Source organism: Rhineura floridana, chromosome 22 (genome assembly GCF_030035675.1).
Source record: "Rhineura floridana isolate rRhiFlo1 chromosome 22, rRhiFlo1.hap2, whole genome shotgun sequence".
Classification (NCBI taxonomy): Eukaryota; Metazoa; Chordata; class Lepidosauria; order Squamata; family Rhineuridae; genus Rhineura; species Rhineura floridana.
The window spans coordinates 11,636,240-11,651,131 of record NC_084501.1 but is presented as its reverse complement, the minus strand read 5'-3'; the positions used below and the strand labels follow the sequence as shown (position 1 = coordinate 11,651,131).

The 14,892-nt window shown below is 51.7% G+C and overlaps 1 protein-coding gene across 4 annotated transcripts in view; it reads left to right on the top strand.

Moving 5' to 3' along the window:
* The window catches only part of OTUD7B (OTU deubiquitinase 7B), a 46,284-nt gene extending 32,823 nt beyond the window's left edge, over window positions 1-13,461 (top strand). For 3 of the 4 annotated variants that reach the window (XM_061606033.1, XM_061606034.1, XM_061606032.1), the window contains 7 exons: window positions 180-307; window positions 1,136-1,248; window positions 2,023-2,150; window positions 3,959-4,108; window positions 4,847-4,961; window positions 6,141-6,225; window positions 7,465-13,461. In XM_061606033.1, coding sequence (XP_061462017.1) covers window positions 180-307; window positions 1,136-1,248; window positions 2,023-2,150; window positions 3,959-4,108; window positions 4,847-4,961; window positions 6,141-6,225; window positions 7,465-8,820 — 2,075 coding nt within the window. In that variant the 3' untranslated portion in view covers window positions 8,821-13,461. The remainder of the gene's footprint in view (window positions 1-179; window positions 308-1,135; window positions 1,249-2,022; window positions 2,151-3,958; window positions 4,109-4,846; window positions 4,962-6,140; window positions 6,226-7,464) is intronic. The other variant, XR_009759993.1, reaches the window with a different exon arrangement.
* The last annotated feature ends 1,431 nt before the right edge of the window (window positions 13,462-14,892 follow it).

Below are 14,892 nucleotides of genomic sequence, written 5' to 3'. Positions count from 1 at the left end.
TGCATAATAAACAAATTTGTCATCAAAGAGGACATTATGATTGGCGACTAACATCCTTCATGTTTTTTGGGAAATATTTATTATTGTAGAAGTAGAGGGCAGAGGGAAATGAACCAATGGGGAGTTTAGGAAGCACCCAGTCATGAAAAGGTTCCTCTTTCCTCCCTGCTTCCCTGTAGGCATGTGGGGGTTTCATGACAGGGACCTCATGCTGCGTAAATCTCTCTACGCTCTCATGGACAAAGGTGTGGAAAGGGAGGCTCTGAAGCGGCGCTGGAGGTGGCAGCAGATGCAGCAGAACAAAGAGGTGAGGCCCTGGGCCCAGGTAGGAATGCCCGCACTCGGCAGAGAAAGCCGGGATGTCGGTCCGGCTGGCTGATGTTGCACGCTACTCGGGGCTAAAGCAAGAGTAGGCTTGGGAAGGGGTTGTTGCAGGCAGCAGTGGTGGCTGGTGCCCATCAGGACTGGTGGGGGCAGACGGCAGAAAGGCCAGCAGCAGGTGCCGGAGCCAAGAACAGGCGCAGCCAGGTCATGCTGGTCTTGCCCCCCCCCCCACGGAATTCTGTAATGGCAACACTGAGACGAAGGAAGAGGAAGCCGACAGCCAGGCCTCCTCCCTCTGGACTGGATCCAAGTGAGGAGGCAGGCTGGGGTGGGCCACCAGCTGAGAGCAGGCTGGTGGGGCACTGTCTGTCCCACTCATCCTGTTGCACTCAGGTCCTGCTTGTGGGCTGGCAGCTGCGAGGCCAGGATGCTGGACTAGGTGTGCCCCCTTTGACTGATCCAGCTGTTGCAGGGCTCTTCTGCTGTTCTTCTGGCCAGCCTCCCCTGGCCCCCAGGGCTTCCTTTGGGCCAAGGCTCAGCCCAGGATCCCTTCCCAATGCCCTGAGCCCTGGGGATGCCCCGAAGCCCAAGAGGGAGCTTCTAGTGACTGCCTTCCTACCCAGACACCAGTCAGGTCCAGACTAGGCCAACTTTAGCATTGGGTTCTCCCCGAGTATTCATTGAGCCCAGGAGCGTTAAACTCCTGGAGGAAACCCCCCTTGCAAACTTTTTAAAAGTAGCTTCACTGAGTGCAGAAAAGTCTGAATATTTTTTATTTCCCTCTTCACTTTCCTCTCCCTACCCCCGATAGTCCGGACTTGTTTACACAGAAGAGGAATGGCAAAAGGAGTGGAACGAATTGCTCAAGCTGGCCTCAAGTGAGCCTCGCATGCACTACGGCATAAACGGAGGGAACTGCGGAGGGTGAGTGGTGCTTCTCTCCTCCCCCCACCCAACATCGTAAGCTGGATTGCTGCAATGTGCTTGCTCTGTGCGGGGCTCTGCCTTTGAAGGCTCCCCAGAAACATCAGGTGGTCCGTAGCGCAGCTGCAAGGATGTGCCTGTCTTGCGACAGCCGCCCTCCGTTGTGCCTGGAAATGGATTGGCAACCATTGTGTGGCTGGTTGTCTCTTGAGAGTCCCAGATGGCTTGGGCCAGGAATATATGTGAGGCTGGGGAAACCTGGCGCCCTCCAAATACTCCTGGACTCCTAACTCCCAGCAGCCAGCATGGCCAGTGGTCAGAGATGATGGGAGCTCCAAGTCCAGCAATAGCTGGAGGGACGCAGATGCCCCCATCCATGGTTTACAGTTACGCAGGTTGGATGTAGGTGGAAGCACACCCCGCACGCTCAGACAGACAGTCACGTTGGGGCTATGTCTGTACATCTGTTTTCTGGTCCTCGTCTTCAGCTTTTTTTAAAGCTTTTTAAAAAAATGTTTTTAAAGACTTCTTAATATGTGTAAGGATGTTTTGTTATTTAATATATTTTAAAGTCTGTTTTTATGATGACTTAAAGTGTTTTTATTGCTTTTGTTTGCTGCCCTGGACTCCTACTGGAAGGAAGGAAGGGCTATAAATCAATAAAAATTATTCCCTATTTTATTAATAAATGAAGCCCAGGAGGTTGCCAATGATTCAAGAGTTAAAAAGGCTGATGCCATTCCTCTCCCCCCCCTTGCTTCTTTGCCTCTGTAGCGTCGAAGGCTCCGAGGAGCCGGTGTACGAGAGCCTGGAAGAGTTCCACGTCTTTGTCCTTGCCCATGTCCTCAAGAGGCCCATCGTGGTTGTGGCGGACACCATGCTGCGAGACTCTGGAGGGGAAGGTAAGAGCTGTGACTGTGGTGCGTGCAGAGAGGGCAGTCATTCTCTCTCTCTCTCTCTCTCTCTCTCTCCCTCTCATATATATCTCTCTCTAAAGTAGGGCCAGGCGATGGGCATCTCTGTGTTCAAGGGAGGCTTTTTGCTGTGGGCCGCTGGGGTGCTGCCTCCCAGAACTTCTTCAGAGCCCAGGATTTCAGCCCCTCCTGCCTCTCCGCTCCCCCCCCATGCTGTCACAACTCTCCCTCCCTTTGTCTCTATTGATTTATTTAATTATTTATTAAATTTGTTAGACTCCCATCTGGCAGGGGTTATCCTGCCACTCTGGGCGACGTACAATAAAATACAAATACATTCCATAAAAAGCATAACCAGAAAAATTAAAACCACCCCTAGAACTGCAATCTAACAACCTAAACCCCCTCCCCAGCCTGGTTGGAGAGCCAAGTCTTCAAGGCCCGTCGAAAGCACAGCTGTTTAGGCTGTCTAGGCTCTCTCCATCTGTCTTCTTGCTTGGCGTCTGCGTCGCTCCAGCCTGCTGTCGTTCATTCATCTCATGCCTGGTATATGTTAGGAGTGGGGGGCCTCAGGCCCTCCAGGCCTCTCTATTTGGCCCCCAGGCCACTTCCCCTTCCTGCCTCTTGCTTGCCTGGATAGAGGAGGGCATGGGAGGGTGTGTAGAAACTAGCCTGCTTGTGCAAAGGTGACATTTACGTTCCTTGCTCCACTCGCTTTTGCCTCTAGCCTTGGCCGTCACTGGCGTGTGGCCCTTAGGAGGTCGCACAGAAGGGAATGTGGCCCTTGGGGTAATTGGTCAGAATGTGCACATGCCGTGGCGCTGCAGCAAAACAAAACACAACAGATTGTTTTCCCCTCCCCTTGAGAGAGGCAGTCACGATAGATTGGACCTTTGATACTCCTGGGCTTCTAACAGTGGGAACATGCTTTTCCTTCCCCCCCTTCAAAATGGGGTCGGTGCTGCACTGTCGTGCTCAGTTAAAATCTTTAAATTTAATGGCGTAAGATGACAAATTACCCTGTGTCGGAGGAGTACTCTTCCATAACCCAGTGTTCCTGTGCGAGTCCCTGTTCTGAGGGTGCCTCTTGATTTGGAAGGACGATTGCTTCGAGCAGCAACTCAGGCAGAGGTGGCAGCAAGCAGCCTCTTTCTGAAGGTGGGGTAAAATCAGAGCTTGGAAAAGTTACTTTTTTGAACTACAACTCCCATCAGCCCCAGCCAGCATGGCCACTGGATTGGGCTGATGGGAGTTGTAGTTCAAAAAAGTAACTTTTCCAGGCTCTGGGTAAAATCTGTTGTTGACCTAACAAGCCAGTATCGATTGGAGTTTGTTCTTTGTCTGCTAGCTACTGCTTTTACCAATCTGTTTTTTCCCTCGCAAAAATTATTGATACTGATATCGATGTTTTGAAACGAAGTATCGATATTTTGAAAGGAAGTATTGATAAAATTATTGCTGTTAATATCAATATTTTAGAGGTGGATTTTTTTTAAAAAAAATGAAGATGGGCGTGGAAAATTGCTGAATGAAAATCCAATCCGCAAGGATAGAGCAAGCAAACTAATGGAATGTTTGGTACCAAATCCAAATTGGGTGGAATTCTAGCACATCCCTATTACTCGTGCAGAGCGGCACCAGGCAGACTCTGCTGCAGAAGGTGGCCTTGAGTTCCTGGAAGCCTTGCGGCATGCTCTCGATCCCCTCCCGCAGTCCACAGTGGAGGGAATCGCTCTTTCGTCAGCATGCTGAGTTCCTTGACCCACTTGCTCCTTTCTTTCTCTCCCTCTTCTCAGCGTTTGCGCCTATCCCCTTTGGTGGCATTTATTTGCCCTTGGAGGTGCCTGCCAACAAGTGCCACTGCTCCCCGCTGGTCCTGGCCTACGACCAGGCCCACTTCTCTGCCCTGGTATCCATGGAGCAGAAGGAACCCGCCAAGGAGCAAGGTATGTGCAGAGTGGCAGAAGCAGTGGTTTTGAGGAGCCTCTGCCTGCCAAGCAGTCCCCTCTCGTCCCAGTTCCCTCAGGCCTTGGTCGCATGGACTCTTGTTCCCCAAAGGCCAGCCCTGTGGCTTGAACAGGAGCCACGCTTAAGCAAAAGGAGCCTTTGGTGGAGCCGGCGTTAGGCGCAAAGACTTCTTAGCATGTCATGTAGCGGTTACGTTGCATGTCCCAAGCAGCTTTCCTGTCTAGGTAACCTTGAACCCTGGAAGGTGGGCAAGTCCTCTCCTTGCTGTGTCGTGAAGGGTGTGGCGGGGAGAGAGAGGGGCTGTGAGTTAACAGTGGCTGGCTTGGAAACCTCCCCCCATTCCTTGCTGAAAGAAGCTCTGGAGGAAAGGGCCCAGGAGGCGGCTTGCCCCCCAGCAGTCAGAATGAGTTTGGATTCTGGGACTTGTTGAGGGGTTTTGGGGGGGGGCGAGGGAACGAGGCAGCTCCAGGGAGCCATTTCTCTTTTCCCCTATCCCCCCTCCGCTTTCCCAGCTCCCATTGTCTCCACCTCTTCCCTCCTACATTTTTGAGCCCCCTTCCTGCCCCCAGGTCCTTCTGCAGCCAAGCGGTGCAAGGTCTCCGTGGGAAAGGGCAGCTCCCACAGCCTGCACTTGGCTGTTTCCTTCCCCCGCCACTGCCTCTCAGCCTCGGGGTTTTCTCGGCCTCTAAACGAGCCGCTCCTTCTGCCCGCCACAGCCGTGATCCCGCTGACTGACTCTGAACACAAACTGCTTCCCGTACACTTCGCTGTGGACCCCGGGAAAGACTGGGAGTGGGGCAGAGACGACAGTGACAACGTCAGGCTGGCAAGGTGAGCGGGAGGAGGGTTGGGGCAGGCGGGTGTGTGTGTGTGTGTGTGTGTGTGTGTATGTGCTGCTGTTTTGGGGGCTTGGAAAGGGGTGGGACGGAGCAGGCGGCCCTTAAACACACGCGGCTCTTGCGACGCAAAGCAAGCGGCTGAGGAGCTCGTTCCGGCCAGTTTCTCCCACGGGGAGACCACGGCAGGAGGCAGAGATGAGGAGGATAGGAGAGAAACCCAAGCAGACATCCCTTTCCATGGATTTGGGCTTCTGATCAGTTAGGGACGAGAACGGAGACGGTGAAGTGAAAGGCAGGGGCAGGGAACTGATTTCAGCCCAAGGAGGGGCACATGCACCCTTCTGGGGGCCACATGCTAGTGGTGGGTGGGGCCAGAAGCAACAGCGGGCGGAAAGAGGAATGTAACCGTTACCTTTTGTAGAGTCGGCTGGTTGTTATGCTCCCCTCTCTATCTATCCAGGCAAGCAGGAGGCTGAAGGGCACATCCCAGCTTGGCAAAAAGCCTCAAGGGGGGGGGGGCAATGCAGGGCCCATGAAGGGCGTTGCCTGGGGAGAGTTACAAGGGCCAGACAGGGAGGCCCAGAGGGCCACATTTGGCTCCCAGGCCTACATTTACCCCTTCCCTGCTCTCATGAAACAAGAGAGAGATGGTCGCCTCGTACATGTCCAAGCACGGAGGGCCTGTCGCGAGAGCAGCAAGAGCGAGTGGGACAGATACTTCAGGAGGGCGGAGACCGAGGGAGGTGGACAGAGTTGGAGAAGGAAGGTCCACGGGGGCAGGGATCCCACTGGAAGTGAAGCCATGGAGGGCAAGGCCCCCCACGGCCAGGCTGGACGGGCCCAGGACGGAAGGGGGGGGCGATTGGCAGGAGGGGCAGGATGGTGGTGGCTGGGAGTGTGCCAGTGACTGCCTTTTTGAGGAAACACCTCCTCCAGCCCAGAACTTCTTCCGGATCTGGTTTGGGATTGGAGTTGTCTTTGAGCACCATTTCAACTTGAGGGAGAAAGCAAGAGAGGAGGAGTGCTGGGGAAACACTCCAAACAATGGTGGTGGCGGAGCTGTAAATCCTTCTGGCTCTGGCTTTGACTCAGTGCCTTGTCTTTGTGCCTCCCCAGACTCCTTTTGGATAGAAATTGAATAAATAATCAAATGTCTTTTCTATTTTTTAAGTGTGACTGTCTCGCTGGAAGCGAAGCTGCATTTGTTGCACAGCTACATGAATGTAAAGTGGATCACTTTGCCCTGTGAAATGCAGGTAAAGGGAACACCAAGGGAAGCCTTCCTCCTCTTCAGTGTCTGTCTGTCTGTCCGTCCGTCATAAGAACATAAGAAGAGCCTGCTGGATCAGGCCAGTGGCCCATCTAGTCTAGCATCCTGATCTCACAATGGCCAACCAGGTGCTTCAATGGGAAGCCCACAAGCAGGACCTGAGTGCAAGAACACTCTCCCCTCCTGAGGCTTCCAGCAACTGGTTTTCAGAAGCATGCTGCCTCTGACTAGTCTGTCCCATAATCCTCCTCCTGCCCTGCCTTAGGCTTTTTTATTGGGGGTGAGTGGGTGGGAACAGATGGCAGAAGAGCCCTTGGAAAGCGGATCAAGTTGGCCCCGCTGTGATCGCGTCGTACAGCCAGTGGCTTTGAAGAGAGAACTTCCCCAGCGCTCGCTGAAGGTGAACATGCGAAAGCTGCAGCCTGTATGGATCGGCGGCTCCCAGACAAGTAGTTTGGGAGAGCAGGCGCCTAGACCCGGACGCTTCTGCTTCCCCCTTGCCTCTTTTGGCGAAGTGGAAGCCCAGTGGAGGCTGGTCTGTCAGGGCAAAGGGGGCGCTGCCCCACCAAGCTCAGACTGCCCTTCATCAGCCCCCGCCTGCCTGCCTGCTTACCTTAGAACCGGTCTGGGCGGTGGCCTTGCCTGTCAGCTGCCACCTCTTTCGATCTCAGTGTGGTACCCTTGTACAACTCAGCAGGATATCGTGGCGGCACATCACCAGCTCCACCTCCTGTTTGGCCTCCCAGCCTTCCTCCCCATCACTCCTGTGGGCACCAGCCCTTTCTCCTGCAGATTTGTGTGCCTGCAGGCCTGCCTGTTCACCAGTCCCTGCTGCGTTGTAAGCCCCTTCTTTGCTCTCCTGTTCCATGCCATGCCGGAGCTGCCCCTTTTCCCTTTGCTAGCCCCCACTCCGGCCCCAGCTGCTGTTACTGGCCGGTCAAGGCCCAAGAGATGGGTACCAGGGAGCTGCCCCTTCCTCCGTTAGCCTGCGATTGTCCCAGGAACATCAGGCCCAGCTTGCCAGATCAGATCAAGCCCTGCATGGCCCCTTCATCGTAGTCCAACATGAATCCAGCAACAACTGGAGGGTGCCAGGTTGGGGATGGCTGTTGTGAATGTTGACGTGTGCTGGAGATGAGCTGGAAATGCCTGGCTACTGTCTCCTCCTAAGCCTACTATCTCTCTCTCTCTCTCTCTCGTCCCCCCCCCGCCTGCTTTTCCCTAGGCACCTCTTGCCCAGCCGGAGTCTCCAACCGCTTCCGCAGGGGACGAGGCCCGGTCAGCTGTGGATTCCGGGGACTCGGACAAGGAGTCTGTCTGCAGCAGCTCAGCGAGCAACAGCGGAGGTAGTAAGGGTGGCGGCGGCAGCAAGGAGAAGGAGAAAGAGAAGCCGAAGAAGGACTGGGAGAAGGAGAAGAAACGGGCCGACTCGGTGGCCAATAAGCTCGGCAGTTTTGGCAAGACCTTGGGGAGTAAACTGAAGAAGAACATGGGTGGCCTAATGCACAGCCGAACGGTCAAGGGGGGTGTGAGCAATGGGCAAGGGGAGACCCTCGAGAAAAAGAAGAAGGGGTCTGTCAAGGTGCGGAAGGGCAGCAAGGACGAGGCGTCTTCCGGGGACTCAGCGGCCCCTGCTGAGAAGCCGTGCCTGGGCAAGGCGACCGCGGAAAAGCCGCCGGACACCTGCAAGTACAGCAGTGAAGTCCGGCAGAGCCTCGGCTTCCTCCGGGCTGCCATGCAAGGGGAGCGGAAGTTCATCTTCGCTGGCCAGCTCAAGACAAGCCACTGGCACCAGTTCCGGGAGGAGATGATCCAGAGGTATCTCTCGGATGCCGAGGAGCGCTTCTCTGCAGAGCAGAAGCAAAAGGAGGCGGAGAGGAAGGTGGCGGCGGCGGCGCTCGGGAATGCTGGGGCGGCCAAGAAGCTGGACTCAGAAGGCAACCCTCTCAAAGGCGAGGAGGCCCTGCTGAGCACTGCATACCCCCCGGTGCTCCCGCCGTACAGCCTCCACAGCCCGGATCTGGCCGCTGTGGGGGCTGAAATGGCCAGCTTCCCCTCCAGCTACTCAGGTGTCTTCACCATTCCCCGTTCCTCCATGATGAGCAGCGTGGAAAGCCCCCACCTGCCCAGCTACCAAGACAGCCGGAGGCAAGTTGCCGGCGGTCCCTGCACCCCGCTCCCCTCTTATGCGACGCTGCCCAGGCTCTGTGCCCAGGGCCGCCCTCACCCGTACCAAACCAGCCCTTCGCACCTTGGCGAGCGCTTCTCCCCCACCGAGACGGACACGCCCACAGGCTATGTGGTAGCAGACTGTGACGCCCCTCCCTGCCCAGTCCCGCCCAGCAATGGCTACCAGGAGTACACAGAGCCGGGTGAGGCCAGCTCTTCTCCGAAAAGCCCCAGCGGCCATCGGGGCAAAACGCTCCTGCTCTACAACCTCCAGCAGACAAAATGCAAGCAGCCGAACTGCAGCTTTTATGGGCACCCGGAAACCGGGAACTTCTGCTCCTGCTGCTTCAAAGAGGAACGGAAGCGCAAGGAACGAGAGCAGCAGCAGGCCAACTTGATGCACAGGTTTTGAGCAGCCTGGTCCTGGAAATCTGGCTCCTGGACCCCCGTGGGAGACACGGAGGATGCAATAATGTTATCGTCCCCTCACCCCCCCTTCCCTCTCTCGTTGAGAAGAAGGGTTGGACAGTTCCGGGGGTGGCAAGCTGCTTCCCTGGGACGGGGAGCTGAGCCCCTCGCTTCCGAGGGGGAGTGTGGAGGAAGAGAAAGCGAAATGCTGTTGGCGAGAGCGCGGGTGTGGCAGCTTGAGGTGTGTTGGGGCAGCACAGAGAAATCAGGAAGGTTGAGTTGTACAGATCACCTGAAGCTATTGAACAGAGCAGATCTCCTAGACCAAAGTTTTGAATTCCAAGGGTAAAACAAAACACAGCAATGTCCGGGGGGGGGGGCTCCCCTCATCTGACTGTCCACAACTTGCTTTCCGTGCCCCACCTCTCCCATTTCAAAGGGATTAAAAGCACCATCCTTATAAAAAAAAATTTAAAGTTTGAAAACTTTTTTTTAATCTTTTTATTGAGTAATATTAACATTTTTCCCTGTGTGCTTTTTTTTTAAAAAAAAATCCACGTGTGTAGGCTTTTCCACTCCACCCTGGCCCCTAAAACACGGACCTTTTAAAAAAGTTGGAAAAGGACTTTTTCCTCTTAGAAATCAAACAGTTCTGTTCCCTCCCCTTCCACCTCTTCCTCCAGATCGCGCTTGCCCTTCCCAAAGTCCTCTGGTCTTCTGAGCAGGACCTGTCACGGCTGGTTTTAGCCCTTCCGGATGAGTTGGGCTTGAGATATTCTTTTAAAAAGATATATATTTTTCAACGTGGAGGGAGGGGGAGGGAGCGGAAACCATCCAAGTCGCAATACTGAGTGTGTGTGAAGTTTTTTTACTGTGCAAAAAAAAAAAAAATCCCACCCCCAAACCTGTTCTTGAGATGGCTGTACCGACTTAGTAAAAGAAAATTGGAGACCAGGACTTGGATCGGTGGGGCTATGATAAGAGCAATACACCTCTGCAGCCAACTTGAAAGTCAGAGGACAAAACAGAGTCACGCTGGCAACATGGGCCCTTTGCCCACTTCCATGTTGCTGCTGCTGTCCCTGTCGAATGCGCTGGTGGGTAGGTAGGGGGGCGTGTGTAAAATTCTCTGCAGAGAATAACTTGCTTCCCGCACGAGGTATTTCGTTTTTGTTTTTAATTTTCTAGACTACCTCTGTTCTGCTGAGTGGAAATGATCTGGCTCTCTTTTGCAGAGCCAATGCTTTGACCATGGGAATGACAAGTAAATACTAAAGAATATAGATACGATATATATATTTTTAACAGGGCAGCATTTGTGTTCGAGAGGGAGGGTGGGATGTAAAGCAGAAGAAAACTATACTATATTTTTCTTGTTGATGTCTTTTTTTTAAAATGGATTATCGCCTGTTTTTTCCACAGCTTCTCGCCCCAGTCCTTGAAAATCTTTGGCATTCTTTTTGACACCGCCCAGGTGCACCCACCATTGCCGCTGCAGCATTTTGACACAAAAAGTTTTCTTGGTGCACAGACTAGAGAATGTCTTTGGGAACTTCCGCCCAAGTAGGTTTTGAGCGGGATGCCACAGTCCGTTAGGAAAATGAACAGAATCTAAAATCCGACCGATGTCTGGGGTAGGAGAAGGCAGCGGCGGTGCTGGTGGTTGGGAAGTATATCTGACTCACTGAAGAGTCTCCAAAACTATGCAATTGTTTTTACACTACAGAGCTGCCAGGGTGGGGACCGAGAGAGGCAATGCAAATGTACTTAAAAATCGTAACAGCAGAAACTTTGGATGGTTTTCTCAGTTCTTGGATTCCCCTTTGTGCTGCCTTAACAGGGACGATGGCACAATGCAAACTTAGTTCTTCCCCTTCATCGTTTCATTTGAGGGAGGGAGGGTCAAATGGGGGGGAGGGTGTCTATATGGGCTGCTGTGTTCGGTCTGTCAAGGGTTCGGCTGCCTCATATAAAATGGAGAGTACTCTTTAAGCCCCTTGTCAAATGGAGGGTGTACCCACGGCCATCCCCTTTGCTGTGGTTAAGGGTGTTAACCGGCTATTTCAGAGCCCCACGCTGGGGTTGATGGGAAGGTGGGATTTTTTTGTGTGGGGGGGGCAGGTTGCCTGCATGGAGCTAGCAAGAGACTGGGAGGAAAACAGTCAAGGGACTTGCTTGCCCTTCTCCATGTTGGTGGAAGAGGCAGATTGGTGCCCTGTTAAGGCAAGGACGGGGTGACCATCTGCATCGCTCCAGATGTTTCTGGGCTACACCTCCCATCATCATCCTTGACCACTGGCCATGCTGGGAGTTGGGAGGCCAGTAACAGCTGGAGGGCTGCAGATGTTCCATCCCTGTATTAAGGGGAGCAGTTTTGATGCTCAGTCCTGAGGTCTAGCCCAGCCTTTCCCAACTAGTGGGCCACCAGATGTTGTTGGACCGCAATTCCCATCTTTCCTGACCATTGGCAATGCTGGCTGAGGCTGATGGGAGTTGTGGTCCAACAACACCTGGTGGCCCACTAGTTGGGAAAGGCTGGGCTAGCCCCAGTAATCCATGCAATCTGGGGTTCTGGGTTTGAAACGGAGCACCCTAGACAACTTTTTGATGCCTGAGGCATCCTTCAGTTCAACTGTACAAACGCTGTTTGAGGGAGGCCATGTTCCTTAACACACATGGTAACTAAAAGGTGGTGTTGCCAAGTTGGAAGTAGCCGCTTTCTCCCCTAGTGACGTGCGTGTATACGTTCTTCCTATTGGGGCCAGCAGATAAAATTGTTGCATCTGTTGTGATCTCTCTCCACCACAACCACCCAGGGTGCTTTGGGGTTTTCCAGTTGGAGTGTTCACTGATAAGAATTCTTAGAAACGAAGTTTGAGTTGTATTTTTTTTTTAACCTCTGGATGCATCGGGCGTGTCCTAAAAAGGTTTTTATGGAGATGTGTATGTCATCTGGAAGAGCGGGCTAGGGATAGGCAGGGTTGGATTGTGGAAGGTTTTACAGTTGATTGGATCTCTTCCCCTCCCCCCCCCCGCTGCCCCGATCACACACAGAGAAATGATCACTCTTCTTTTTGATTTCACCCTCCTTTTTTCCATCTGCAAGAGTTTCTTAAGACTTGAGCCGGGTGATCTTCCATGTCCCCATCTCTGTTCCTCTTTGCATTTGGGGAGACCACAGGTGGCATCCAAGTAGATCCATTGAAACTGATGGACCTCGGCGAGTCATGCTGATTCACACAGCCCTGTAGACACTTCTTTCCTTCCCCCCCCCATATGCAACGTTCTTAAGATCGCACCTTGATGGTCTGTTACTGGTCTCGTGTCTAGTCTTCTGTTATTATTATTACTGCAATTAGGTTATATATATTGTAGTATTTTTTAAAATCAAGGGGAAAACGAACTTAAACCTTTTTAAGTTACAAAAAAAATATTTAAAGAGTATTTTTTCTATAAACACCAGAGTGTGAACTTTGACCCCAATTCCAGAGCCTTTCCGCCTTAATATCATAATGAATGCTTCTTAATTAACTCTTGTGTGTGTGTGTAGGTGTGTGTAGGTGTGCACACATGCATTGGAGGACTTGGAATCAAGGTAGCCGTTGACTGGCTTTATTAAAAAGAAAAAATCCTCAGATTTTTCTAATGTTCTCTCATGTTACTTGTTTCCTTTTTGGTGAAACATCTCCCCCTCCCATTCTATTTTCCTTAAAAGGGAGTATTAAAAAGATAAATTGTATTTATTGATACAGACCTCTTTCCTCCTCCACTTCAACAACATATTGATTGCCTAGGCAGCTGCCTACTGAATGCGGTGGAAGTGTTTTATGGTACATCTTTTTTTGTTTATTTGGGGGGGGGGTGAGATGAGAAGAGAGTAAACAGTCTGGGTTCCCAAGCAGCTTTTATTCTTTTAATTGGAATGAACACTACACTTTTTAACTTATTTTTTTTTATAGAAAGGTGGGAGGGGGAGAGAAATTGGGTTTGTTTGATTGTGGTCCGGTACCCTCTGGTGGACAGGAGGGGTTACAGCACACACCTCAGCCACAAATTTCTCCCAGGCACCCTTTGCAAGTCAGTGGAGGTTGACCATTCATGCATTTTTTTTCATTTTAAACATAGTTGGGTGCACTTTCTAGTGCAAAGGGGTGGATCATAAGTGGCTGTAACTCTGGCTTTTGGGTTTTTTCTATGCTAGGGTGGTTGTTGGGACCGTCCCAGGCACCTACCTACCTAAATAGATTAAAATCATTTAATGAGCCAAGTATTGTTGTTGCTCTAGAGGCATAACCTTTCTTTAAAAAACAAATATGCACAATACATTTTGCACAGCAAAAAAAGCCTCATTGGACAACAGTTTTATTTTTGTTTTTTCTATGCGAGCACATTAATTCTAAGAATCTGTCTCAGTTTCTTTCAATTTACTTTTTTTTTGGAGGGGGGGAATAGAATGATTTTTTTTATTTTTAAAAAAAATCATTAAAAGTCCAGGGTATAACTTTAACCAGCTTGTAGAATCTCCATAGAAAGGTTTCTCTTTTATGGTTTTTTCCCCTGCTAGTTGTCCAAGAAGTGACCTGAATTAATTCTCTGATTGTTGTTGACAATAAAAACTATTTTTAAAAAAACTCAACTTTAAATATATCAGTGTGAGCAGCTTTTTTCTTTTAATTTCCTTTGCTCCTGCAGGGCCTTGACTGCACATCAGGGGCCACTGCCTAACCAAACTACTGTTTTCTTTGTTTTGATGTGGGGCTGGGAGTCGGCACTGTGACTTGTGGGGAGGGGGAGGAGCTGGTGCTGGGAATCTCGTAGATGGGAAAACTTGGTGCATTCAGGCATCTGGGCCAGAGATCAGCCCTTGTGGGTTGCAGACAGCAGCAAGCCTCTAACTGACCTCCCAGGGCTGCTCAAAGACATGTTGCAGCCTCAGGCAAAAGTCAAAATAGCACATATGCCTAATCGGTGTTTGCCTTTTCCCATTGAGGTGTTTTATATATTTACTTATTACATTTATATCCCTCCATTCCTTCAAGGAGCTCAAGGTGGTGTGCAAACACAGTTCTTCCCCTCCTCCTCACAAGAACCCTGTGGGGTAGGTTAGGCTGAGAGGCAGTGACTGACCCAAAGTCACTCGGTGAGCTTCATGGTCGAGCGGGGATTTGAACCCTTGTCTGCAAGGGCCTCAGTCTGACACCCTAACCGCTCCACCACGCTAGCTATGTCTTTTGCTCCTGGTATTTGGGGGGCTGCAGGTTCCCGGATGTCTTGGAAGCCTTTCCGAAGCACCTTTGGGTGCTGCAGTCGGGACGGTTTTCTTTCACGGGGAGGGCGGGAGCCGCCTTGCCGGATTTCACCCGATCTGCCTTTCAACGAGAGGCATTGGCGATCTGCATGCAAGGGGGGAACTCTGCTGCTGCTGGGCTTACACTTCCTCCCTTTTTTGCTTTGGTTTTTTTTTTCTGGTGCTTTGACCACAAACGGGAGGAAATTGCTTTTTCTGTTCTGCTCATTAGAATCCCAGCGGCCTGTGGAAGGAACACTAAAGCTTCTTCAGAATGAGGACTGGAATGAGCTAAGTGGCCGAAACCCCAATCTAGCTAAGCTCTGTTGAAACCAGAAGAACAGTCGCTGCGCCTTACTAAAGTTCCCTGGGAATGGGGAAAGCGCTCAGACCATCAGTCTACCAAACTCAGTACTGCCTGCACTGACGGGCAGTGGCTCTCTGGCATTTCCCAGCCCTACGAAGAGATGCCATGGATTTTACCTGGGACCTTGTTTTAGGCTGAGTATGTTCTCTACTATTTAGCTGTAGCCGTTGCCCAAGAAATAAGGCAAGATTCCAGTCCTCATGGTCCTGAACAACAGGCTGATCTAGATCATAACATAGGAAGTGGACTTATACTGGCTCAGGCTCTTGGTCCATCCAGCTGAGTGTTGTGTACACTGGCTGGAAGCAGCTCTCCAGGGTTTCAAGCCGGGGTCGGTCCCAGCCTTACTTGAAGGTGCTGCCTTTGGTTTGGCCCTGGGACTTCTTCCTGCATGCAAAGCAGGTGCTTTGCCACTGAGCTAC